At 45.1% G+C, this 24,473-nt stretch overlaps 1 protein-coding gene across 4 annotated transcripts in view; it reads right to left on the bottom strand.

Moving 5' to 3' along the window:
• The window catches only part of GRAP2 (GRB2 related adaptor protein 2), a 65,906-nt gene that overhangs the window by 14,618 nt on the left and 26,815 nt on the right, over positions 1 to 24,473 (bottom strand). For 2 of the 4 annotated variants that reach the window (XM_019961839.2, XM_070790448.1), the window contains exon 2: positions 4,695 to 4,786. In XM_019961839.2, the coding sequence (XP_019817398.1) occupies positions 4,695 to 4,772 (78 nt within the window). In that variant the 5' untranslated portion in view covers positions 4,773 to 4,786. Of the gene's footprint in view, positions 1 to 4,694; positions 4,787 to 13,861; positions 13,976 to 14,255; positions 14,359 to 24,473 lie in introns of all 4 variants that reach the window. The other 2 variants (XM_070790447.1, XM_019961840.2) reach the window with 2 other exon arrangements.

Below are 24,473 nucleotides of genomic sequence, written 5' to 3'. Positions count from 1 at the left end.
TGCAAAATGGGGGCAATAATAACTGGCAGCCCCTTCACGGAGCTGATGCAAGGATCAAATGCTCCCTCATCCTTGGACGTCCTCCAGAGAGTACAGGCTGTGTTTTTAAATATAATTCTGTCCAACGTGATATTCTTATGAAGGAGAACTCCAGGTCTGAAGGACACGGAGGGTTGATAAGTTCTTTAAAGTGTTCTATGTGTATGTTTTGAATGTGATCATTTGTTCTGAAGAAATAAAAGTGTGTCCCATATTTGAGTTCTAGAATTGCTGAGAAAAGGAAACTTTATAGTTTCTAACATCAAATGTGACTGTTGGTATCGCTAAGGACGTGCGGGTATGTGTGTGCCGAGGAGGGTGGCGGGGGTAGGGGAGCAGGAAATCTAGGTCAAAAGAAGAACTAGGAAACTCGGCACCAGGGCATCGTCATCACATAAAAAACACAAGGGCATTTTACTCTGTGCCATCTCCCCCAAATTTCAAGGCTCTGGAATTCCTTTCTCCCATCACATGGGAAGACACGTGGGTTGGGGAGCAAATGTCAAATACCAAGGTGAGCAGGGATGAAGTAAAAGAGACCATTTGGAAATGGGCTCATCGCAGTAGGAATTACATTTTGCACTTAGCTCTCTGACCCAAAACTGGCTGTAATTTTAGTAATCGTGGCTCATACTCATTTACACCCTGTAGCCACCGAAAGATTATCCCACAATGCCATCCATTTTCCTCACCACGTGATACTTGGTCTGCCTGACATTGTGTTCCCAAAGAGGCAAATTTATAGGCTTTTTATGATGTATAAAAGGCAAGGGTTTAAAAAAAATCTCATTTTCAGCAAAGAAGAGTCTTTGGGGGGTGGTGGTGGTGGTTTCCTCCCGCCGTTGTTGGCAGGGCTGGTACTTCCTGTCCCTCTCATCTCTCCATCTCCTCCGTTTGTCTATCTCTTGTCCCCATCGTGCAAACCTGCGCAAGGAGTTCAGCCTAAACCCATGAGGTTTTACCCTCAACTTCGCTGTAACTTAACTCTTACAGTGTTGCCTCCCGGAATCATTTTCTGGGTTACGTGGCCTGAGAATAAGTTAGACGTGGGAAGAGGACAAAATGTACGGCTGGAAGAATTTCAAAATTGGATGAAATTATAGCTCTTAGAGGCATAGCAGAAATCAGAAGTGTTGAAGAAGTTAATTATGTAGGACTAACTCTGGGGGCTCTTTGGTCGCTGTTTTAGGGGGAAGAAATGGGGTCGTGTTAGATGAATTGCAGAAGCACATAGAGATGGCCTGGCTCAAGAGACATTTTTTAATAATGATTGGCAGGTTCGAGTGGGAAGTGTAACCGGGTGCTGTGTGCAGCTGCAGGTGGAGAGGTCGTGATACGCACATGAAACATTCAACCCCTGACTTTTGGAATGTTTCTCTTACAGGAGAAGTGGGATCCAGTCATGTGGCTAGAGTTCCATGTCTGCCATCTTGTTTACCATTCTGGGATCAGCATCTAGTCAGCAACTGCTGTTTGCATTTGGGTGCTGGGAATACAGAGATGAATAAGCTGGGGCCTACACCCTGGGGACCTCACAGACTGCAGCAGGCAGCTGGTGATGAGCAAATCAGACAGTTTTTGTATCTTCTAATGAAAAAGTCTGTTTAGTGTTTTAGAACTAAAGGCATAACATGAAAGAGCACTCAGGAGTGCATTGCTGGGGTAGTCAAGAACTGGCCTTGAAAACAATTTCTAAAAAACCCCCAAGAAACAGAACACCAATTTCTAGGCTCCGGGGGCTTGCTACCCATATCTGGAGGAGACAGTTGTATGCAGAGGCCCACAGGCGGGCCCACTGACCACCATGATACAGACCTTCCATGAGACTCAGCCAACAAGCCCCATCCCTTTTCCTCTTTACCACTATGGCTGCAATGGATAGAATTTGAAAGGAAGGAAGGGTTTGGCTTTCTGATAGAATTCTAAATGAGTGTGCAGAAACACAGTGTAACAACTCAAGAAATATGTACTGAGCCCCCATCTAGGGCCGTGACTTGTGTCAGGTGCTGGGAAGACACAAAGATGAAGCCGGCAAGACTCTGCTCTCAGACCAGCGGTGGGATGACCCACTCATTCATTCGTTCATTGACTCTTCCTCACCTTTCTGCAGGCCCAGCCTCCACCCCCGCAGAGCTCTGGGGAGTGAAGCAGCCACTGTGAGACCAGACAATCAGGATGGCATGGGGGGAGAGCAGCAGAGGTGGTGCTTCCGTGCAGAGAGCGGAGCTCGCCTGCTTGTAAATAGGGTGTGAATGCCTTGAGCAGAGTGTGTGAAATGCCATGGAGGAGCTGAAGAGGGCATAACGAGTTTACTGGGGTAGTGGGGGGTGGGGAGGATTCATGAGGGTTCCCCGGCAGAGGTGGTCAAAGGCATGTGTGCAGAAGAAGGACATTCAGAGTACAGGGAGAGCCTGAAAAAGGACAGTGTGCACATTGCAGTGTGACTTGGGCCATTTCATACACAAAGGTGTGTGTGTGTGTGTGTGTATACATGTTCTTGCACTTGAGCATGATGAGGTTGGGTGGTAGGTTGAGCTCAGATGGCTTAGATTTCCATCCACTGGTCACAGGGAACCACTGAACACTTCTGAGGAAGGAAGTAATATGATCTAATTTATCTTCTAGAAAGATCCCTCTGGGTCTAGTTTTTAAAATAAAGGAGGAAGAGAGAGGAGAGAATGGGGTCAGTCAAGGGGATGTGGCAATAGTCTGAACAGTCAAGGGCAGAATGGGTGATATTGACAATATGGGGATCATTTATGGATCATCCGGTTTCCTTTTAACTGGTACCAGGCTCCTCTCCGGTGAAGATGTGGGTTGCTTGGGAGACAGGATAAAAGGGAAATATTCAGAGTGGAGTACAGTGTTTCTGGGTGGGACAGGGCTCCTTTCAGATGCAAGGAGGGACAGTTAGCAGTTTCAAGTCCTATAGGTGTTTAGCAGAACATTCTACACTCAGGAGGTCACTGGTGGACTTTAACGAAGTGTTGGGAGTAAGAGTCAGATTCCAGAGGGTCTAGTGGAGTGAATGGGAAGTGAGGAAGTGGAGACAGCCAGCACAGAGAACTTTTCCCAGTGTGGCCATGAAGGAGAGGAAAGAAATTAGAAGCTGAAGCAGAGTTGAGGAAAGATTTTTGCTTTTTGTTTTTCCTTTTCTGGAGAATAGAGAAAACTTAAGTCAGATGATTTGGTTTGAAATGGGAGGTGAGGATGGGACTTGCCCCCACACCCACCTCCCAGGGGCCTCTTTTGGGTGAGAACACTGCAGAGTGGTTGATAACCGCATGGTCACAGTACCCAACAGGGAAGGGAGGGACTTCTCACCTTGTCCCAGACCCCTCAGTGACCTTGGTAAGGTCCTGAAGAAGTGAGGGTCACTTTTTCCTGGGTCAGGAGCCCAAGCAGTATTTTGACCTTGAGAAGCTCCAGCATTGAAGGCGTGCTCTTGGGAGCCACATTGCCAGATCTTGCACATTGAGGGCAGTTACATAAACACTCGGAGTGGGGAATGCATGGACGCTAAGTCGCTTTAGTCGTGTCTGACTCTTTGCGACCCCATTGACTGCAGCCCGCCAGGCTCCTCTGTCCATGGGTTTCTCCAGGCAAGAATACTGGAGTGGGTTGCCATGCCCTCCTCCAGTGGATCTTCCTGACCTAGGGATTGAACCTGCCTCTCTTACGTCTCCTACATTGGCAAGCAGGTTCTTTACCACTAGCACCACCTGGGAAGAGGGCAGGAAGGGGATTGTTCAAATTCCACCTGGTTTGTGCCCTGCGGACACTTTCCGATTCCCCTGCTCACGTGTGACAAGGCTATTTCCATAGTAAGCTTTTATCTTAATGGAGAGACAACAGTGGCTACATGGACTGCTGAGGATTGGGGATCAGGCTATCCGAGGTGCTCAGAGGCCACGGTGCATGGGTGCCACAGACTCTCCCATCACTTCTTTAAGGGCTTGTGCTATTTGGCACTCTGAGATGCAGAGTCCATGCAAGTGTGGCGCATGGAATGTGGATGAAGTCCAAGGCCTCTTCAGCTCAGCAAACCGCCACTACAAGTCAAGTGCGGGTGGAAGACAAGCTTTGAGAAACCCCAGAGTGGCCAGGTGTGACTGGCCTTCACTGACCTGAGTTTCCTCCAGCAGCCTTTCCAGGCGTCCCCACCCACACCTTCCTCCTGTTCCAGCCGTGCTGAGCCTCCTAATGCTGACCAGACTCTGCCTGAGCTTGACCATCTCTGAACTTTCACCAAAAGCCTGACTCACCTTTACTGCTTTCCCTGACAACTGACGTTGCCACCCCTTCCTACAACCCCATCTTTCAAGGTGGGATCCTTGTCCCATACCTGTGCTCCTGAGCACTTAGATAAAACATCTATGAGAAGCCCTGCACACGGATGTATTTCCCACTCCAGACCACAAGCATCTCAGGACAGGGATTGTGGCTTATACAATCAGATTTCCTTCACCCCACCTGGTGGTTAGTGCACGGGTGCTCAGAAGAAACCATTTTGGTTGAGGTGAATTTTGGATTTTGAAAGAACTGTTTGTGTTTCTTGAGAAACAGTTTAAGCAGTTCAACTGTTAGATTAACTTCGCGATTAGACCAGAATAACCTAAACTCTCTCTGGCTCTCCTGGGCCCCATGTCACCTACCTTCAGAACATCGCCAGCGTGGAAGCCCAGTTCATCTTCTCCCGAGGCCATGAAATCAAACTTGGCAATGGCTTCCATGTTGTAACGTGAAGCTGGAAGAGAAATAATGTGGTCATTGTGTTTTCTGCCAGAAGGGCAGTCCTAGCGGTTGGTAGTGGAGGATCCAATGTCTCCAGGCTGGAGAGGGAGGTGCAGGCACACAGGAAGGGTTTTTGTTTTCAGAAAGAGCTGCCTGAGCCCCTAGGATCCGTTTTCCGACATCGTTCTCTGAATCTCCAGATGCCAGGAACAGGAAATGAAGGCCAGTGACCGCCTTCCCCCTCTCCTTTCATCCCCATTTGCAGTCCTGGCCTGTGATCATTTCTGGGGCATCTCTGTTTCCGGTTGATAAGGACAGAAGACTCGCTATCATCGCTACCTTGGGGCCTGAGGGGCTGGAAGGACTGTTCTGTAAACACTGTCCCTCGGCAGCTATATTTAACCAGCCGGTGTTAATTAGACAGATGCCATTTTCACTTTTACATCTGAATCATTTAAGAGAATTAGCTTTGGTCAGTGGGGAACTTAGCCATCTTCTACATGGTTTGAGAGTAGAAAGCATTCTCGTTTTAGACCTGGGAGACTCAGATTCCAACTTTTATTATTATTATTATGGAAGCCAACATGGTTTTGGAAATTTTCATTTTCATGCCTCTGAATTGAGTGAAAATATTGGCCCCTCTTAATAATATGTGAGACCTGTATAAAGATAAATAAGTCAACTTATGAATGAAATATAGTTGGGTTTTTTAGGAGACAGTGGGGTGTAATAGAAAGAGAGAAAAGTCCTGGTTTTGTTGATGGACAGCTGTGTGAGCTTGAGCAAGTAAACCTCCTAGAGTCTCAGTTTCCTTGTTTGTAAAAGGGTGATCATAATGTTCAGTGGAGAAGGATGTAAGATGAAATTAAATAATAGACACCAGATGTTATCCAAGACAAAACCGAGTTTGAATAATTTTGTAGAATGAATTTATCCTCAGCAAACACAGTCTAACCAAAAGCCGCAATAATTTTCTTCTGATTTTCCCCACCTCCTATAAAGTTTTCTCTTTGAAATTTGATGCTTATTCTCCATGACCCTCAAGTTCTTTGGTTCTCTGCTCACCGTCAGGACACCGTCTTGAACGCTGCTGTTTGGCATTAATGTTTTGCAAAATTTGTCTTAAGTATGAAACCCTGTAGCTCAGAAACCCTCAAACCTAACTGACTTTCTATGACCAGTAAACTGGGACCACATGTGTCCTCTCAGTGGGAAATTCTGCCCAAGTGAGGAGATTTAGGTAAATTACGAAGGTGGTTGCGGGTGGGAGGGGCTGACTTGCATAGATCAGGGGATTAAAGCTGACTGCTACAGCAGTGATAGCAAGGGGCGCCTCCTCTGATTCTCCACATTTGCTTGGTCTTCCAAAGGCCATTTGTAGGGATGAGCATGACAAAGCCCAAAGACATATTAAGCAAAAAATATCTCAGGAGCCAAAGTGAAATGTCATAGCTCACTGCCTGAGCTTTATCACCAGCCAAAACTTATTTCCAGACTCAAAATCTATATACTTTTTATGAACTTTCTTCAAGATCTGTCCATCTAAGGCAAATTAAAATTTTTGTGACCCGGGATGACCCACTCAACAGGAAGGAGTACTCTGTCCTCCTGGGTGAAAGCTAAATGCTTTTGCTGATTGGATTCACCCCATTACTTTCACATGCAAAGCTTTCCCTAATTAAGGCCTTGCCTCTGGTTTGCAGGATGATGGGTTCCTGTGGGTCACCCTCATGGTATCAGCAGCAGACACTGGTCACATCAGGAGATCAAGTGTCAGGTGAATGGTCCCGAAAACCAAGATCCCATTTCTATGCAAATTTACCTTAATAAGCAGAATGGAGACAAGGGGAGGGCAAATGCTAGACATATTAGAAAATCACATACATTAGAGATAAAAAAAAGAACCTAAGGCATGCTCTAGAGATGACCTTGAGCTTAGAAAGATCTTTCCTACCTTACATATAACTCAGATCAGGCCTGGATACTTGGTCCAAGCTGGCTCTAAGTCATTCAGTGAGAAGACTGGAAGCAGAAGGAAAATTGCTTCTGAATGGTGGCACTTTTCTCTGCCTTCCCCTAGGAGGCAGGTGGTGTGGCAAAGCCAACAACAGAGGCACACTGCAGAGCTCCCCAGCTTGTAATATTAATCCTGGCTCAGAAAACCCAATTAAACAGGCCCACTCTTCATGAAATCACTTTGAAAAAATTTGCTTGTGTCCCATTTCCATTTGTGAAATGAAATCTGTTCAGATGCTGCTTGGTGGCAGAGAGATGCCCCGGCTGGAAGGGGTGGGGGATTGCTCCGTTTTCGTTCAAATCACAGGGCTTTGCAAGCTCTTCCCTTGAATTTACCATTCTCTGCTTCCCTAATAGCAGAGAATGGTAAATGTGCCAGCCCCAGGGGTTGGTCTTCTGTTTGATCATAAAAATGCGTGGAAATTGATATCCTATTCCTTGCTATCCATTAGTTTTAATTTTGAAAAGTTAAAAATTACCACCCAGGGAAAAAAAAAAAAAAACAGAGCTAACACAGTTTATTCAGTATTTATCCATTTTGTTTGATAGTCTGTACCTACCACTGCTACATACTGCATCTGCAAGAGAAAAGTAATAAATGATGGAGATAGAGCATGGTAGCAACAATTCCACGAGAGAAAAGGTGGGGGTGGGGCAGAGAGAGAAAGGGCAGCAGCCTCAAGAACTCAAGAACGCGGTGGAGCCTTCTCACTGCTGTTTGCAGTAGAGTGCTCCTGACCTCAGGGGAACATGAAGACAGACACCTCTTCAGAGAGCCGCACAGACGGGTTAAATGTGCTTTCCCTTCCAGTGATCAGTCTTAGAAATGGCTGCACTGCTACCTGCCATAGAGTGTGAATAAGAAGTGACGGCATTCAGGTGCCAAGCCGCTGTCAGCCGCTTCCCCTTATTCATCCCAGGCCTGGGGATGGTAGCATTTGTCCAGGAATCCCGCCTCTGAATTGCACAGGGCTCCTGCCCCAGGTGCTGGCTCTGTTTCCTCACCAGCCCTCTGCATCTCTCTCCCTCTCCCACTTGACAAATGGCATGGAATGCCCATTAGCAGCCCTGAGACATAGATCACCCCGCATGCCAACAGGATGCCCTCGGCACGATTTTATCTGCCCTTGTATTTCCATTTAAGTTTCTTGTACCACCAAAATCCCTGAAAAACAGTCAGGCTATATACTACGGATGTTTATCTGCTTCTAAAATATGTCACCACAGAGGATGAAAACAAAAGTTGGGAGACAGTTCTTTAAAAGAGTCTGCATTTGAAAGCCAAAGTCAGGGGATGTGTTCAGAAGAAATACATAGTTTCCATCAAAATGGTACCAGGGAAGCAACTTCTTGAACAATTTCAGCTCCTCCTAATTTGGCTATGAACAGCCAAGGCTTTCGTTTTCTGTATCTCTGAAAAAGAGTATTTGCATAACAGCCCAGAGCTGGTGGAAGATGCAGGCTCAGGCCCCAGGGAAAGAAGGAATCCTGTGTGCGTGCTCAGTCGTGTCTGTTTGTGACCCCATGGACTGTATCCTGCCAGGCTCCTCTGTCCATGGGATGTCCCAGGCACACATGCTTGAAATCCTCACCCTTTCAATCTGCCAGGCAAAGCCCTTCTTGGAGGCAGTGGGAAGGAAGCACTTCCCCACCTCCCCGCCTAAATTGACAAGGTCAGTGGCTTTTCAGATGTGGGAAACCTTATGCTGCCAGGAAAAAATGATGCTCGCTAAGCCTCACTGTACACAACAGATCTGTTCTTGAAGAGTTATTATGAAGAGAGTATTTGTAAATGGAATCATATTAGCGTGCATTATGGAGACTCATTCTACAAAGGAACCCCATGGTGAATCCCTGTATTAAATGAAAGGGAAAATTTGTTATGCAAATAGCTACCTTTTAATTTCTCTGTTTTAAAGGCTGGGTTTTTTCGTGCACTGAGTCTTAAAATAGATCGCACCTGTGTATCTTCTCCCACCTTACATAGTGGGTTAAATAAATTTAGTTTACCCTTTTCTTAACCCCCAAATGCTTTGTAAAAACCTATATATATTGATATATAACATTTTACCTTGGAGTATAGACGTGTGTGTGTGTGTGTGTGTGTGTGCGGGCTCAGTTGTGCCCAACTCTTTGCAACCCCATGGACTGTAGCCCACCAGGCTCATCTGTCCATGGGATTTCCCAGGCAAGAATACTGGAGTGGGTTGACATTCCCTCCTCTAGGGGATCTTCCCCACCCAGGGATCAACTCTCATCTCCTGCATTGCAGGTGGATTCTTTACCTGTTGAGCCACTGGGGAAGCCCGAGTATAGACTAGTAATCCTCCAGACCGTTTTTGCAAAGGACCAGAGAGAAGAGATTTTCAGCTCTGGGGGCTGTACAGACTATGCCACGACCAGGCGTCTGTCCTTTTTCAGGCAGGCAGCCTGAGAGAACAGTAAACCAGCAGGAGGAGCTGGGTTCTAATACAGCTGGATGCCGTCACCGACTCAATGGATGTGAGTCTGAGCAAACTCCAGGAGGTGGTTAAGGGAAACCTGGTGTGCTGCCGTCCATGGGGTTGGAAAGAGTCAGACACGTCTTAGAGACTGAAAAACAACAAGTTTTATTTATGCTCACTGAAACTTGAATTTCATATAATTTTTACATGCCAAAAGATATTATTATTATAATTTTGCCCCACTGTTCAAAAAAGTGAAAACCATCTCATTTGTGGGAAAAATACATGAGTCAAATTTGACCTACTGGCCATAGTTTACAGACCCCATATAGTCTTTAAAAATTTTCTTTTTGTTTTTTAGAGAGTTTGGGAATAGGCTATTTTTATTTTATTATTTATATACTTTCAGCCATGCCCTGAGGCATGTGTGATCTTAGTTTCCGGACCAGGGATCAAACCTGTGTCCCCTGCAGTGGAAGAGAGGAGTTTTAACCACTGGATAGGGAAGTCCCATGTAGATGTTTTTAGCTATATCCTATCTCCCCTGGTAGTCTGTAAACTTCCTGGGGTCTCATGAGTAGATGAACCTGTATTTGAACCTCAGACATGCCATTTACTTCCCAAGCATCCTGCTTCTTCATCCTCAACCTGATTCAGTTCAGTTCGGTCTCTCAGTCATGTCTGACTCTTTAAGACCCCATAGTCTGCAGCACGCCTGGCTTCCCTGTCTTTCACCAACTTCCAGAGCTTGCTCAAACTCATGTTCATCAAGTTGGTGATGCCATCCAACCATGTCATCCTCTGTCATCCCCTTCTCCTCCTGCCATCCTAACCCGGTAGCAGCCACCCTTACTTCATGGGGGTCTTGTGTGTAAATGTGTATAAAGACTCTGGCACACAGTAGGCATCTGATGAACAGTACCAGCAGTTGCTGTTATTTCTCCTTACATGCCTTGTGCTACCTCGCCAGTGCTTAGTGGCACCTAGCAAATGCTTGCTGAGAGACTGGCAACATGATGAACGACCTGCCATCAGAATTACAACTGTAATTGATTTCCTCAGAAGAGGGGCAGCCGATGGAAGGACCCATTTACAAGGATCGATTAATTTCCCATTCAAAGGTGCCCTGACTTCTTGGCAGACTCAGCCAGAGATAATGAAACATGCACCCACATTAAAGGTTTGATTTATTTAATCCAATAGAGGGCAATGGTGCGCCCCAAACCATGGATTTCATCTTGTAACTTTCTATGCATCTTGAGTCCCTCACAATCCTTCTCCAGACAGGTTGGCGACTGTCTTATTTGTCTCTGGTGCATTTTAAGGCATAAACTTTAACATTTCAAAGACTCTCAAACCCATAAAATACAGAATTGCTTCAATGGAAAAGAATCGGAAGACATCTGCTCCTACACATTTTCTGATGCTTCAGTTCTCCTTGAGCTCCCTGGGAAGCAGGTCCCCTTTCATCTCCAACTGACCAGCCCCTCACTCCTGTCTGTGGGTCTAGGTTGATGTGTGTTGAAACCTCAACTGTGTGTTTTCTTTTATCTTAACCTTCCAGCTGTGCCTAGAGCCCTTCTGCCTTTGTTTATCACCTCTTACAGGGCATTGGACAGAGCAGCAAACCGAGAAAGGTCATAGAGGGCCCTTCTTGAAAATTCATACTCATAGGGTGGACAACGGGGCTTCTCTGGTGGCTCAGATGGTAAAAGAATCTGCCTGCAATGCAGGAGACCTGGGCTCAATCTCTGGGTCGGGAAGATTCCCTGGAGAAGAGAATGGCGACCCACTCCTGTATTCTTGCCTGGAGAATTCCATGGACAGAGGAGCCTGGTGGGCCACAGTGCACGGGGTTGCAGAGTGGGACGACTGAGTGACTAGCGTGCACACACACAGGGTGGACGGCTACCTATCACTCACCTGTTAACCTTGGCTTATCTATTCTTTCAGAGACCCAAATCGATCTGTTTTGGAAAAGAAAGTGAAAACAAAGAAAAAGGCTGAGCATGACCAAGAGATCAAGGCTGGTCTTTCCTCACTTTGGGTTCTCAAATGACAACATTTTGCCTCTGTTCTAAACCAGCAGAATTCTTGCTCACAGGGTGCCTCTTAATCAGCCAGCCATGCTGGAAATAACCTTCTTGCTGAATGTCTTACAAGGCTTACAGATTTCTTTTCTGCGCCTGCTCTTGAATTACTCCTAACTCGTCCTCTGGAACTCTTATAATAAAGTGCCTCCAATCCTATTTTCATAAGATCCCTTTTCTCCTTTCTCTTGAGATTTGGATCTGAAGTCACGTGTGGAGGGTGAGGTGGGAATTGGAATCTTGGCTGCTACCATCTACGGCAGATAGCCATGAACTTGGGAGCAGCCACCAGGGGCTTCTGCTTTAAGCAATTTACAACCAACAGCTCCTGTGCTTCTCTGGATCTCCCGAGTCAGAAACGCAGGACCATTCCTTTTTGGGTTTAGCATCTCTGAGGCCTTCTCAGGAGGATCTGGCCTGTTTCCATAGGTACTCTCTCCATGGGATATAAACATTTCTGATTATTATCACAACCAGAGTGACCCAAGACAAGCAAAATGTACCCCACCAAACCATTTCTGGCTAGCTGGCTAAGATTTTAGTGCTCTCTAAAAGCCTCCATTTAAAATGATTTTGTCCACAGGGACATTCTTATTTTCCTCTCGTCCCCAGGTGACTCAATATTTCCTCCTCCTAAGTTCCAGGAAGGACTTCCCTGGTGGCTCAGTGTTAAAGAACCCACCTGCCAATGCAGGAGACGTGAGTTTGATCCCTGGGTCAGGAAGAGCCCTTGGAGAAGGAAAAGGCAACACACCCCAGTATTCTTGCCTGGGAAATCTCATGGTCAGAGGAGCCTGGTGAGCTACAGTCTATGGGGTCACAAAAGAGTTGGACACAACTTGGCAACTAAACAACAGTGACAACAACAAGCCCCAGGAAAGGATAAATCCCCTGGCATGTCCGCCCTGGGTAAAGACATGCAACCAGAGGGGGCCTTTGAAGCTTGTCCGAAGATGGTGATTCCTTGACGGCTGACCTGCTGATGCCAGTCCTGGAGCCACTAGGAAGTGGCTTATGAACGGAAGCCTCAGGGGACACGCCATCTCCCTGCACAGGTGTGTCCCACACAGAACAATGCATCCTCTAAATGCTTCCCTGAGGAAAGCAGCAACAGAGCGGTCCCTGATGTCAGGTAATGGGCAGCAGGCAGTGGGATAGGAACGTGGGCAGGGAAGGTGTGCTGCCCGGGATGGACTCAAGCTCAGCCCATAACCATCCACTGCAAGGCTGGTGGCACCCAGCCCAAACTTCTAACATCTCTCTCCATCAGGGCCTCCTGCAGACCCTCTGCCAGCCTCTTAGTTCCAGTCCAGCCTGGGATCCCCAGCCCCACCTGGACCCCTTGGCTTTGCCCTGAGATTTTTTTTTTTTTTTCCTATTTTCCAAATGGGAATCATCTCCCCAGCTAGAAGGCACTTGGTTTATAGGTTTGGAAGCTAAAGAAATATATTTCAAAGACTAACAGACAAACGTGACACAAACTAGAGAGTCCCTCTAAGCTCCTGATATCCTTATTTAATCAAATTGCTCTTCGGCTGGTCCCTGTCTGTCACTGTGGATTATGGAGATTTCATTGGTCTCAAGGATGCTTTCCTCTATTAGCTCTTCTTTTCCTCCTTAAGGTTTTTTGTTTTGGGCAGAGGATGGCAAGGGGAGGAAGGTAAAGAGGGAAGAGACAAGTCAGGAGACAGTCCCTGTGCAGGTCCCTCCCCTCCCCTGCCTTGTAAATTGAGTGATGCCCAGGAGAAGGGTCATCAGTCGTATAAGGATGTGAGAGTTCAACCATAAAGAAGGCTGAGTGCCGAAGAATTGATGCTTTTGGATTGTGGTGCTGGAGAAGACTCTTGAGAGTCCCTTGAATGGCAAGGAGCTCAAACCAGTCAATCCTAAAGGAAATCAACCCTGAGTATTCATTGCAAGGACTGATGCTGAAGCTGAAGCTTCACTACTTTGGCCACCTGATGCGAAGAGCCGACTTATTAGAAAAGACCCTGATGCTGGGAAAGATTGAGGGCAGGAGGAGAAGAGGGTGGCAGAGGATGAGATGGTTGGAAGGCATCATTGACTCAATGGACATGAGTTTGAGCAAATTCCGGGAGATAGTGAAGGACAGGCAAGCCTGGCATGCTGCAGTCCATGGGGTTGCAAAGAGTCAGATACAACTGAGTGACTGAACAACAACAGAAGAAGGGTCACTTGCTCTTCTTTCTTCCGAATATTTATTACCTTACTTTTCTTTCATCAACACCAGTGCGGCTTATAAAACACAACTTTCTCGTTAAACTCAAAGTGTACCGTATAAGATCTCATTCATTTTCAAGCTTTTTGTAAGAAAAAGATCTCTTTCTTTAAACGTAGTGTGTGTGTTCTCTCAAACTTTAAGCAAATTCTTTTTTTCCTGTCTTGTCACTCTGCCAGGTGAGGCTGCCAGCCACGGTGACCTGGTTTCAAAGCTCAAGTCTGTTGCTGACTTGGTAGCAGGGGAAAACAAGTTCTCTGTGCTACAGTTTCTTCATCAGGGCTTGAGAGATTTCTCACCTCGCAGCACAGTGTTTCGGGAAGATAATACAGGAAGTATGGCTCATTCTTGGGAACCGACAGTTTGGTGGATCTTTCTCCAAAGCACTTTTTGCCTCTTAGCTATCTACCATTCTGTTTTGTAGAGAAAAAAAAATTTTTTTAACTTCAAAAATGTCAAAACTCGTAACACAAGCATAAACTCCTTTGCAGCTTTTCAAGGCCCCCATCTCTGCCCCCATCTTCCTCTGGGCAAGTGTTAGCTTCTCCCTGCTTACTGAGAACCCCAGACTGCAATGTATCAAGTGCATTGTAATCAAGACAATCTAGTAAGTAACGAGAAAAGATAGCATTGACCAAAGGGAAGTGGGGAAATGGAAGTTTGAGAAACACAAAACTGATTTGGCTTCTGAACCTTATCCGTGGGCGCAGAGCTCGGTCACTGTGTTGCTATCTTGAAACAGGAAGTCCCAGCTCTTCCCTGTAGGAAGACCTCAGGGAACATGCCTCACCAATGCCTAGAAACAAGAACCAGAGAAGACTAAGTTTCATTCATCGGTATGATCCATTACGTGCCAAGGGCTTCACAAAGGGCCACTGTTTGCAAAATGCATAATCATAATCATTATTATTATTCACATTTTCTATATATTTTTTGTTGTGCCATAGAGCATGTAAGACGTTAGTCTCCCGACCAGGGATCAAACCCGTGTCGCCTGCGTTGGAAGCACAGAGGCTTAACAGTTGGACCACCAGGGAATGCCCTCATTCACACGTTATGAATGAGAAACGTTATGAATGAGATTAGGGTACATGTCTGCTGGCTCCTAAGGCTGTGCTCTTTCTTCTCTGTCCTAGCGAAATATGCAAGTCAGTTCAGGATAATTGCTAACTAGCTTAGGGCCCCCGAACCTTCCTGGGTTGCTGTCCTTCAGCCAAGAAATTGATGGGAACAATTCTCACATACCCTCAAAATTCAAGCCCATTGCTCTTTGGTCAAAGAGCAAAGACTCTAATAAACCTGGCTAACCTAACACCAAGCAATTGTGCTTTCTGGCAATTGCAGACGTGGAAACAATCTCAGTTAATAAACTTACAAGGAGCTGTCCTCTTCTTTCCTTTCCGTTCTCCCTCTCTTTCTCTCTCTCCCTCCCTGTTTCTCTCTTGTGATGCCATATTTTTCTAACCTTTCCCACCATCACCTTTTCCTACAACGTGTTCTACTTTTTTTTTTTAATGTGGATCATTTGCAAAGTCTTTACTGAACTTGTTACAATATTGCTTCTGTCTTGTGTTTTGGGGTTTTGGCCTGAGGTATGTGCCATCTTAGGGATTGAACCAGCACCCCCTGCCCTGGAAGGCAAAGTCTTAACCACTGGACCACCAAGGGAAGTCCCTGCTCTGCGTTTTTTCTCTTTTTCTGTGTCTTCAAAACATCAGCGAAACTTACCATGAATCTAGTTAGAAAAAGTATATCTAAAATGTCCCTGTTTAAAAATCTTCTACACTGTTTGTATTTAAATAGCCCCATGAAAACATCAATCCAAAACAATAGCCACAAAAATGAAACAGAAAGAGCCCACCCCGCTGAGGTGTTACCTCCAGCCTGACTCTGCTGCAAGACGAATCTATCATTGCCACTTCCTCATTTTATCCTGATTGTTTCCTAAAGCAATAACAATTGTCTGCAGAAACACCACGAATCCTGCTGGCGAAACCCAACCAGGAGTGAAGCATTAAAAATGCCCACACAGAATCAGAAATTACTTAAGGAGCCCTGTTCAGAGGGCCGGGGGGGATGGTGGTATATGTGAGTGGAAGACAAGAAAGAGACAGCCCAACAGACATTTTACACATCCCCAGGCTTCATTTTTTCACTTCCTATTTTCTATTCACATCATGAGTTCCTCTGGAATTTATGACCAGGATTTTATGGAGCCTTCATGTTCTCTTTCCCTTTCCCCCTTCTGTTCACTTCGCATTTGTTTTTATTGATTTGGGCTCTGAAAGCTTTGGCTCATTTATCACATATTTGAAAGCCTTCATCTTCTTACTCTGCTGTCACCAGGGCTGTAACACCATTCACAAACACCACAAATACTCTCGGCCTCCCCCTCCCTTCCCGCACCACCTGTGCTCGGGGCCACCTTAACTTCACCAGAGCACACAGGGTAGAGTGGATGACTGCGTGACCACAGCTACTTCAATCTTCTTGTCACTTTTACTTATATTCCCCAGCCCCCATTTATTATTGGAATGCGGGTCATTGTTTTAGTTCACTGGTCACAAAAGCTTGCAAAAGCGGACATGAACCCTTATGACAGCTTGCCTTCCTTCATTTCATGCCTATCCCTGAGAAATTGGAGGTAATTACATTTTTATTGATCAAGTCACCCCATAAAGGTACTAAAAAGCTGCCAACAGAAGGGAGGATATTGTGAATTGCTTCCATCAAATGAATAACTGGAATATTCTTGTTTTTTGGATATGTAGGTCTTAATTTGAGTTTGTTTGAACAGAGGAACACCTGTATGGGCCTTGTTTAAAGTCCTTCTCTTTCTTTTTTAATTTCCAGTTTTATTCAAGCAGGCCCTAAATCTTGGATTCTCAAAGCTGAAAGTGATTCAGAAAGTTGGTCTTTTCCCAATTTTTAAGATGATAGAGAATGGACGTGGCGGGGGTGGGGCAGGTGGACTTGAAAGGAACAGACTAACAGCTTGGTGAACTGGTTACATGAAACCAAAATGTCTGATGATAATTTTCAGTCTGAATTTTTCCCTAAGAAGAAAAGAAAATACAAGAAGATGATGCTTATAAGCCCCAAATTCTTGTGTCTAAGCTTAAATATCAGCCTCCCCCACCACCATTCCAGGTCCTCCACCACACTAACTCCTTGTTCTCCGGGTCACACTGCAGTTTTCCAATATTCTTCTCAAAATGTGTTATCTAGAATTGGATTCAGGATTCAAGATGTGGTTTCGGCTGGGCTGAGTAGTAAAGGACTATTTAATTGTTAGATCTATACAGAAGGTCCGTGTAGTCAAAGCCACAGTTTTTCTGGTAGTTATGTGATAGTTGGACCATAAGAAAGCTGAGTGCCGAAGAACTGATGCTTTCAAGCTGTGGTGCTGGTGAAGACTCTTGAGAGTTCCTTGGAAAGCCAGGAGATCAAACCAGTCAATCCTAAAGGAAATCAACCCTGAATATTCATTGGAAGGACTGATGCTGAAGCTAAGGCTCCACTACTTTGGCCACCTGATGCGAAGAGCCGACTCATTGGAAAAGACCCTCATGGGGGAAAGTTTGAAGACAAAAGGAGAAGGGGGGAGGCAGAGGATGAGATGGTTAGATAGCATCACTGGCTCAATGGACATGAATCTGAGCAAATCTGGGAAATAGTGGAGGACAGAGGAGTCTGGTGTGCTGCAGTCCATGGGCTTGCAGAGAGTTGGACACGACTTAGCGACTGAACAGCAACAAGATTTTTATAGTGGTGTCACACTGTTGGCTCTGAGGGATATAGCAACTACAACAAAAGTCTAGGTGTTTCTTAATGTGAAGGAGGGTCAAGCCAGGCTTGTCCACTTCTTCAGGGGATGTTTTTGGGAAAGAAAATGTGAGGTTCAACTTTAGTCTCTCTGACTTTCCTCTTGTTTTTGTTCCCTGTTGGCAGGTCTTTAGTTCATCGCAATTTGCCTAGGTGTGGATCTGTATCCCTCCTCTTGCTTATCTCTTCCAACTGTCTTTCCATAAGCAAATTTGATGGCTTTTTGGTCTTTATTCCACAATAAACGGAACACGGGCTTTGCAGGCAGGCAGAGTTAGGTTTGAATCCTGGCTCCTTCATTTAATAATTGTGTGGTCATAAGCAAATTGGTTATCTCTGAACTCTTGTTTCCTTCCCTAAAAACTCCCTCCAGGTTGCCATTCACGTATTCATCACTATTTTTTGTGTATCAACTGCAAACCTGCCAGCTTCAGTAGTTATCTCTCTACCTGTCTTTCTTATCTTGTTCTCTAGGGTATCATGAAAAATGCAACCAGATGCCTTGCTGTGAAAGCAAACTGTGCCATGCCCGTGGCCCTTTCCAAACCTCAGGAGAAGAAAATAAACCAGAACAGGTCAACTCTTCCTTGAGGGATGCTTGGGGAAATACAAAGTGGAAGAAATTCGGCTTCTCACTCACTTTCCCTCTTATGTGTTTTCTGTTCCCCGCTCCTTGTCCTCTTTTCCAGTCTGTTGTTTCACTTTCTCGTGTCTTTTAGATCAGCTGCTGTCACGTTAGCTGATGCACTCCCATCCTCCTTCCACCCTACGCTGTCTGCTTGACGGAGCAAAGACCCCTGTGAGTTGAAGAGTCCTGACACACACAGTTTCTGAGGGTCATTTTTCTATTCAGAATTCGTCAATGTCATAGGTAGGTAAACAAAATTTAAAAAAAAAGTCAGGAACAAGACTAGTGCCTGCCTCACAGTGTGCTGCGGAAAAACAAGTGATATATCCTCCAACCCACCCAGCATGGGGCCTGGCACATAGGCGTTGTTAGCTATTTTGACTACTTGCATTTTCCTCAATTATTGAGACATGTGGCTCAAGGGGAGCACGAATGAGGAAGTACAAAACAGCCAGTTTAATGTGAATTTCAGATACATAACAAATTGTTTCAAGCTACCTCCCAGATCCACTCAAGTCTCTCTTGGGACTTCCCTGGCGGTCTAGTGGTTAAGATTTCACTTTCCAAGGCAGGACATGTGGGTTCAGTCCCTAGTTGGCAAGCTAAGATCCTACATGACTTGCAGCCAAAAAACCAAAACATCAAACAGAAGCAATATCATTGGCAAATTCACCAAAGACTTAAAAAATGGTCCATATTAAAAAAAAAACACCTTAAAATAATGACTCTCTTGTTGTCATTTCAGGCCTTCAGCAATCTCTTTCCAACCTGTCTCTCTAAACTGACTTCAGAGCACCACCTACCCTTTGCAAATGTGCCTTAGTGAATGGCTCTTCATTGCTCTCTAAGCAGCCCATCCACATCCTTCCTCTGTACTGGTCCTCCTCCTGCCATCTAACTCAGGCTGCCATGCATGTACAGCTGCGCAGGTTGTCTACTGAACAAGGACCCCCAAATCTTCAGTGGGGATTGAAGAAATTCACCTGGTGCCCGTCTAACCAAGCTCCCAGTCCCAGGGGGGGACTGCACGTGCCTAGAACCATAGGCACACTCCTCTAACTTAAATAAAGGCAGCTGGCTGAACTTCAGCTGCTCCTATAAGGCCTCAGTCAGGGGATCCCTGCTCACCCCCTGAGCTCTCACTCTCTCTTACTCTTCTTGGAGACTCAATGTCTCTACCCCTTGCCGGCTGTTGTCGCCTTGTCAAGTGAGACGAGCAAGTACGTAGGCTTTGCAGTCAGACTGCCAGAGTTCAAATCCTGGCTCAACTACTGGCTGCATGGGTGACCTTGAGCAAGTTATTTAATCGCTCTGAGCCTCAGTTTCCTCATCTTTAAAACAGAAATGGGGCTTTCCTGGTGATCTAGTGGTTAACAATCCACCTGCCAACGCAGGGGACATGGGTTTGATCCCTGGCCTGGGAAGATTCCACATGCTGCAGAGCAGCTAAGTCCATGAGCCACAACCACTGAAGCCTGTGTGCCCTGGAGCCCATGCTCCGCAACAAGAGAAGCAGCTGCAGTGAGAAGCCTGAGCATCACAACTAGAGAGAAGCCCCTGCTCGCTGCAAGTAGAGAAAGCCCACGATCAGCGATGAAGACCGAGTACAGCCAAAAATAAGTAGGTAAATAAAAATTTTAAAATGTCAGGAACAAGACTAGTGCCTGCCTCATAGTGTGCTGGGGAAAAACAAGTGGTATATCCCCCAACCCACTCAGCATGGGGCCTGGCACATAGGCGTTGTTAGCTATTTTGACTACTTGCATTTTCCTCAATTACTGAGACGTGTGGCTCAAGGGGAGCACGAATGAGGAAGTGTATATCTCACGAAGTCGGGGTGTGAGATAAAACACGGAACAGCCAGTTCAATGTGAATTTCAGATAAGCAACATATTGTTTCTAGCATAAGTGTGTCCTAAACATTTGCCTTGTCCAGAGAACTCTCGAACAGGTAGACTGGCTCACGGTCGAGGACGATGGCTAAGGATTGTTTGATCTTTTCACCCTCTCATCTCGATTCTCCCTGCTGCCCCTTCTCCCCACGCAAGGCCTGTCCCATGAGATCTTTCACACGAAAAGTGTGGCGGAGGCTCTCCTGAGGGATGAGACCTGAGGTCTCTGAATGAAGCCTTTAGGCGTTCTTGTGAAGGTTGTGGTTTGTGTGTAGAAGTATGTATTTTCCCATTCATATGCCCTGTGAGCCACAAAATGTCATACATCCCACTTTCTCTACCTTTCTGGTGTTATTTGCTGCTTTTGACATTGTGTGTGTGTTCAAAGACACGCTATTACTATTATGCATTCTGGAATGCTAAGTGTTTTGGTAAGTGGGTTTTATATACTGGAATTTCTCTTTTTGATAAGTGACTTTTCGTGTAATCCATGTTTGTGGTAAAGCTGGAATCCTCTAAACCTTCTTATGCATTCAGACTTTTCTCTTGTGATTATTCTGGCATTTCGCATCGTTATTCTCAAATTCACTATCTGCTCTCTCCTATCTATAACGTGTCAAAAATTTCCATGCTTGGCATTTGCACTACAGTAAAAAAATTCCTGGGCACCGGCCCCAGTAAATTATTAGTAGTCTCATCACGTAGTCATCAGGTTGACATTTACTTGTATCATCCATGTATCTAGTCCTGATGACAAATAATCCCTGAATGGGCTGCTGATACTTCATCCTTTCTTTATATGATTTTGCCTTCCTAGAGCCTTGTCTCTTCCTGGAATCATTGCAGAGGAAGTTACTAAACCACCAGCAGTACCAAATGTGGTTCTGTTCTTTTCATGATCTTCTTGTTTTTTATAGTCTTTCATTTCAAATCCTTCATGACTATCTCCCTGCCCAGATTCTTTCCTTTCTCTCTTCTCTGTCTGCACGACCAAGAAGCATCCATTTCTCCTCGTGTTAGCCTTCAGATTTTTTGCTGTTTGACCTCACTGCTCTCATGCTCCTTCTTCCTCTTGGGAGTATCTCCTATACTTTATCCTTTCACTCAACAAGCATCAGTGAGTGAGTGTCGAGTGAATGGATAAAGTATAGGAGATTCTTCTATAGGAGATACCTGGCATTGTGCCAGGCACCATGCTTGATGTGGAGATCTGGCACGGATCCGAGAACACATCCTACCCTCAGATGGCTCAGAGTCTTGTAGGACAGACAGACAGGTCGACCAAATAAGCAAGAGAAGTGTGACAATGGAGCCAAATGGAGTGGGTGAGGAGCTACAGGAGTGGCTCCTCATATCTGGCTCCTGGTTTGGGTACAGGCATAGCAGGGACCGGGGAAGCTTCCCTAAAGAGGTGCCAGTTGAACTGAGCCTTGTGGACAAGTAGAGGGCACGTATACCGCAGACAGAGGTGTGTGTCAGTAGGAGCTGGAGCGCCCAACTGGTTCATGATGGCCATTGTGGATTGGCAGGAGGTGGGGTTGGTGTTTCCGGTGGGGTCAGGTCATGGAGGGCCTTGCGTAGCATAGGAAGGATGTTGGACTTTATCCCTAGGGTGATGGAGACTCACTAAATGCTTTGATACTCTTTGCATTAGGTACTGTTTAATCTGGTGGCAGTGTGCAGGGTTAGAGGGCATGGTGGGCTAGAGATGAAGAAACTATTACAGGAGGCTTGGCCTGAGATGATGAGAGTCTGAACTATGACAGTGAGAGGCGGGGCTCTTCCTTGGCATTCCTGTGCTTTTATCTCCACAGTAAGTGCTTCCCATGTATCCTCTCACATTTATCCTCTTCATTTGCAAGAACCTGAAGGGTCGCAAAGAGTCGGACATGACTGAGCAACTGAACTGAACTGAGGAATAATAACTATCATTTAATCCATCTGATAGATAAGGAAACTGAGACTCAAAAAGATTAGATAATGCCCCAGGTTCACAGGCATCAAAATCTAGTGGAGCTAGAATTCAAATTCAGCCCGCTTTGCTCACATGGTAAACCTCGTTTTAACTCAGGTGAGTCACCAGGACTTTTTGACCAATTAGGAGTGACTAAAAGGTAAAGAAGAGTCTAGAGCTGGACCGTCCTATAGGAATAGAATACAGATCACAAATGCAAGCCACACATGTAATTGAAAATATTCTAGTAGCACATTAAAAAAGAAAAGGACAAATTTTAATTTATTCTATTTAATCTTATATATCCAAAATACTATCACTTCAACAAGAAATCAGTCTAAGATATAAAAATATTTCGTCTTCTTTCTCTGAGCTAAATCTGGTGCATAATTTACCCTGAATGCACATCTCGGTTTGGACCAGCCATACATGAGGTACTTAACAGCACACGTGTCTGGCGGCTGCAATATTGGGTAGTGTGGTAATAGAACGGCTTTCATCTTTCTTCTGTGGGCAATATGGTAGATGGAGATGACATTTTTGGAGGTAAGAGAATATAGGAAGAAATGATCCTTTGGAAGGAGTTTGAAATTCAAAACATCTAGGTAGAAACATCTAGGTAGAGATTCCTAGTCTCTGTCTTCTCTTGTCTGTTGGTGTGGATCTCAGCAAAAAGGTCTGAGTGGACATATACATTTGGGAGCTATTCTCTTTAGATGGTTGTTAAAACCCCAGGTAAGAAGGAATCACAGGGGGAGATTATGTAGATGGATGAGCCTTTGGAAACAGCGGGAAGGCATGGATGCCTTGTACAGATGAAGGAGTTTATCAGTAGCAGCAGGTGAGGTCTCTCCCCTTGAACAGGAATGAAGGACAAGATGAGCACGGATGCAGAGGGTAAGTCTGTGCAGGTAAAGGGTGGGGGGATGATGGCAGGGGTCCTCCTAGCTCATTCTAATTCTTTCTTCCCTTCTGTAGAGAAATGAACCCTGGCTTTTATGTTTGACTGCTCACAAAATGTGTATGTGAAAAGGGGAGGAAAAGGCAAACAAAATATAAATATTTGCCTAGCTGGGGACCAAAACCAAGATGAGCCTTTATTACTCCTAATTACCACCCCATTTTCTTTCTCTCTCATTAAACTTTTTATTTTGAAATCATTATGGACCCACAGGAAGTTGCAGAGTACAGAGAGTTCCCCTATTACTCTTTATCCTGCTTCCCCTGATAAAGATATCACGAAACTATAGTATCAAAACCAAGAAACCGATATTGGTATGATACTACTAACTGGACCTCTAGCTTCCCTTTTACCACTTCCTAGCAAAAAGTAAACTGACTAAAAAGGAAAAAGTGACGTAAGATGTAATGTCCAACCTGGTCAAGAGCTTGGTGTGTGTTAAAGAGGTTTATCCCTGTAACTAATTGACCTACAAAGACACTGCAGTAAATGCCACTAAAATGCTCAAAAATACCTTCTTACAGCCATTTGTAATTTGCTCCAGGATTATTTGGTTAAACCAGGCTCTTCTCGTTTGTATGGAGAACAGCAAGGAATAGACTGCTGTATTAGAGATAGGTATAGATATATAGAGAGAGATTCAGCAGCATCTCTGACAAGAAATGCATGGTTCAGAAGAGGGAAGCCATGTGCCCAAGGCTGTACTGTTTTATAATCTGGGTCTCGCTGACTACAGCACTTAAGCTCAGTTGACGACATTATACTATCTCTAGGTATGTGGCTATTTCATGCCCTCATCAACACAGAGGAAAACCGATGGATTAGGAAGGAGTCAGCATTCAGATAAGTGACTCCATTCAATGTTCAAACAGGGAGGATTTCAGAGGAACCCACAGCACCCAAACAATACATTCCTCGATAAACGCTAAGGGGTTAATCGAGCCAGTTCACAAAACAAACAGACTCAAAGGAGACAGGCGCATTCCTCAAAAGCAGGATCAAAGAAAGAACCAAGAATCTCTTTGCTTCAAGAAAACAAAAACCAAAGAGAGAAAATTAAGCCGACTTGAAGAGAACAGTGGCTATCCATCGACCGAGGGTTGGTCAAGGCGAATAACACATTTATTTACAGAGTGAGAGAGTTCTGCTGTATTTTCACTGCAAGTGATAATTTGTTAACGGGTAAATATGGAACGACTTTCTTTCTTCCTCGGTGATAAATGAGCTCACTTTCTCAAAAAAAACCCCAATATGTCTGGCAAGAGGTAGAAGACAGAAAAAAAAAGAAATATTTCATCCATTAAGATCTGAAAAGCAAAAGAAATACATATTTCTGATAGCTGGCTGGAAAGAGGTTAGCCTTGACAATTCCTGGGCGGCTGAAGAAGGAAAAATTTAGCAGGAACAGGCTGAATAAGGGTGGTCAGATGCCTTAAGGCTGAGTGATCTCTGTAAAATGACATTTTTCCTACACCAGCTCCTTATTTATTCTGTGTATCTACACCTTCCCTTATATCGCCGAGTATTATATGTGTGCTACCAGTAATAAAATAGTTTTTGTCAAATCCAAGAAGACAGGCTGAGAGCAATTTGCAGCTGTGGGAGCAGGACACAGGGTTTTGTCATCTGTTATAGCCACTGGGAAGGGTCT

Source organism: Bos indicus, chromosome 5 (assembly GCF_029378745.1).
Source record: "Bos indicus isolate NIAB-ARS_2022 breed Sahiwal x Tharparkar chromosome 5, NIAB-ARS_B.indTharparkar_mat_pri_1.0, whole genome shotgun sequence".
Lineage (NCBI taxonomy): Eukaryota > Metazoa > Chordata > Mammalia > Artiodactyla > Bovidae > Bos > Bos indicus.
Note: the sequence above shows the minus strand (reverse complement) of the source record. Positions and strands in the feature narration are given on the sequence as shown.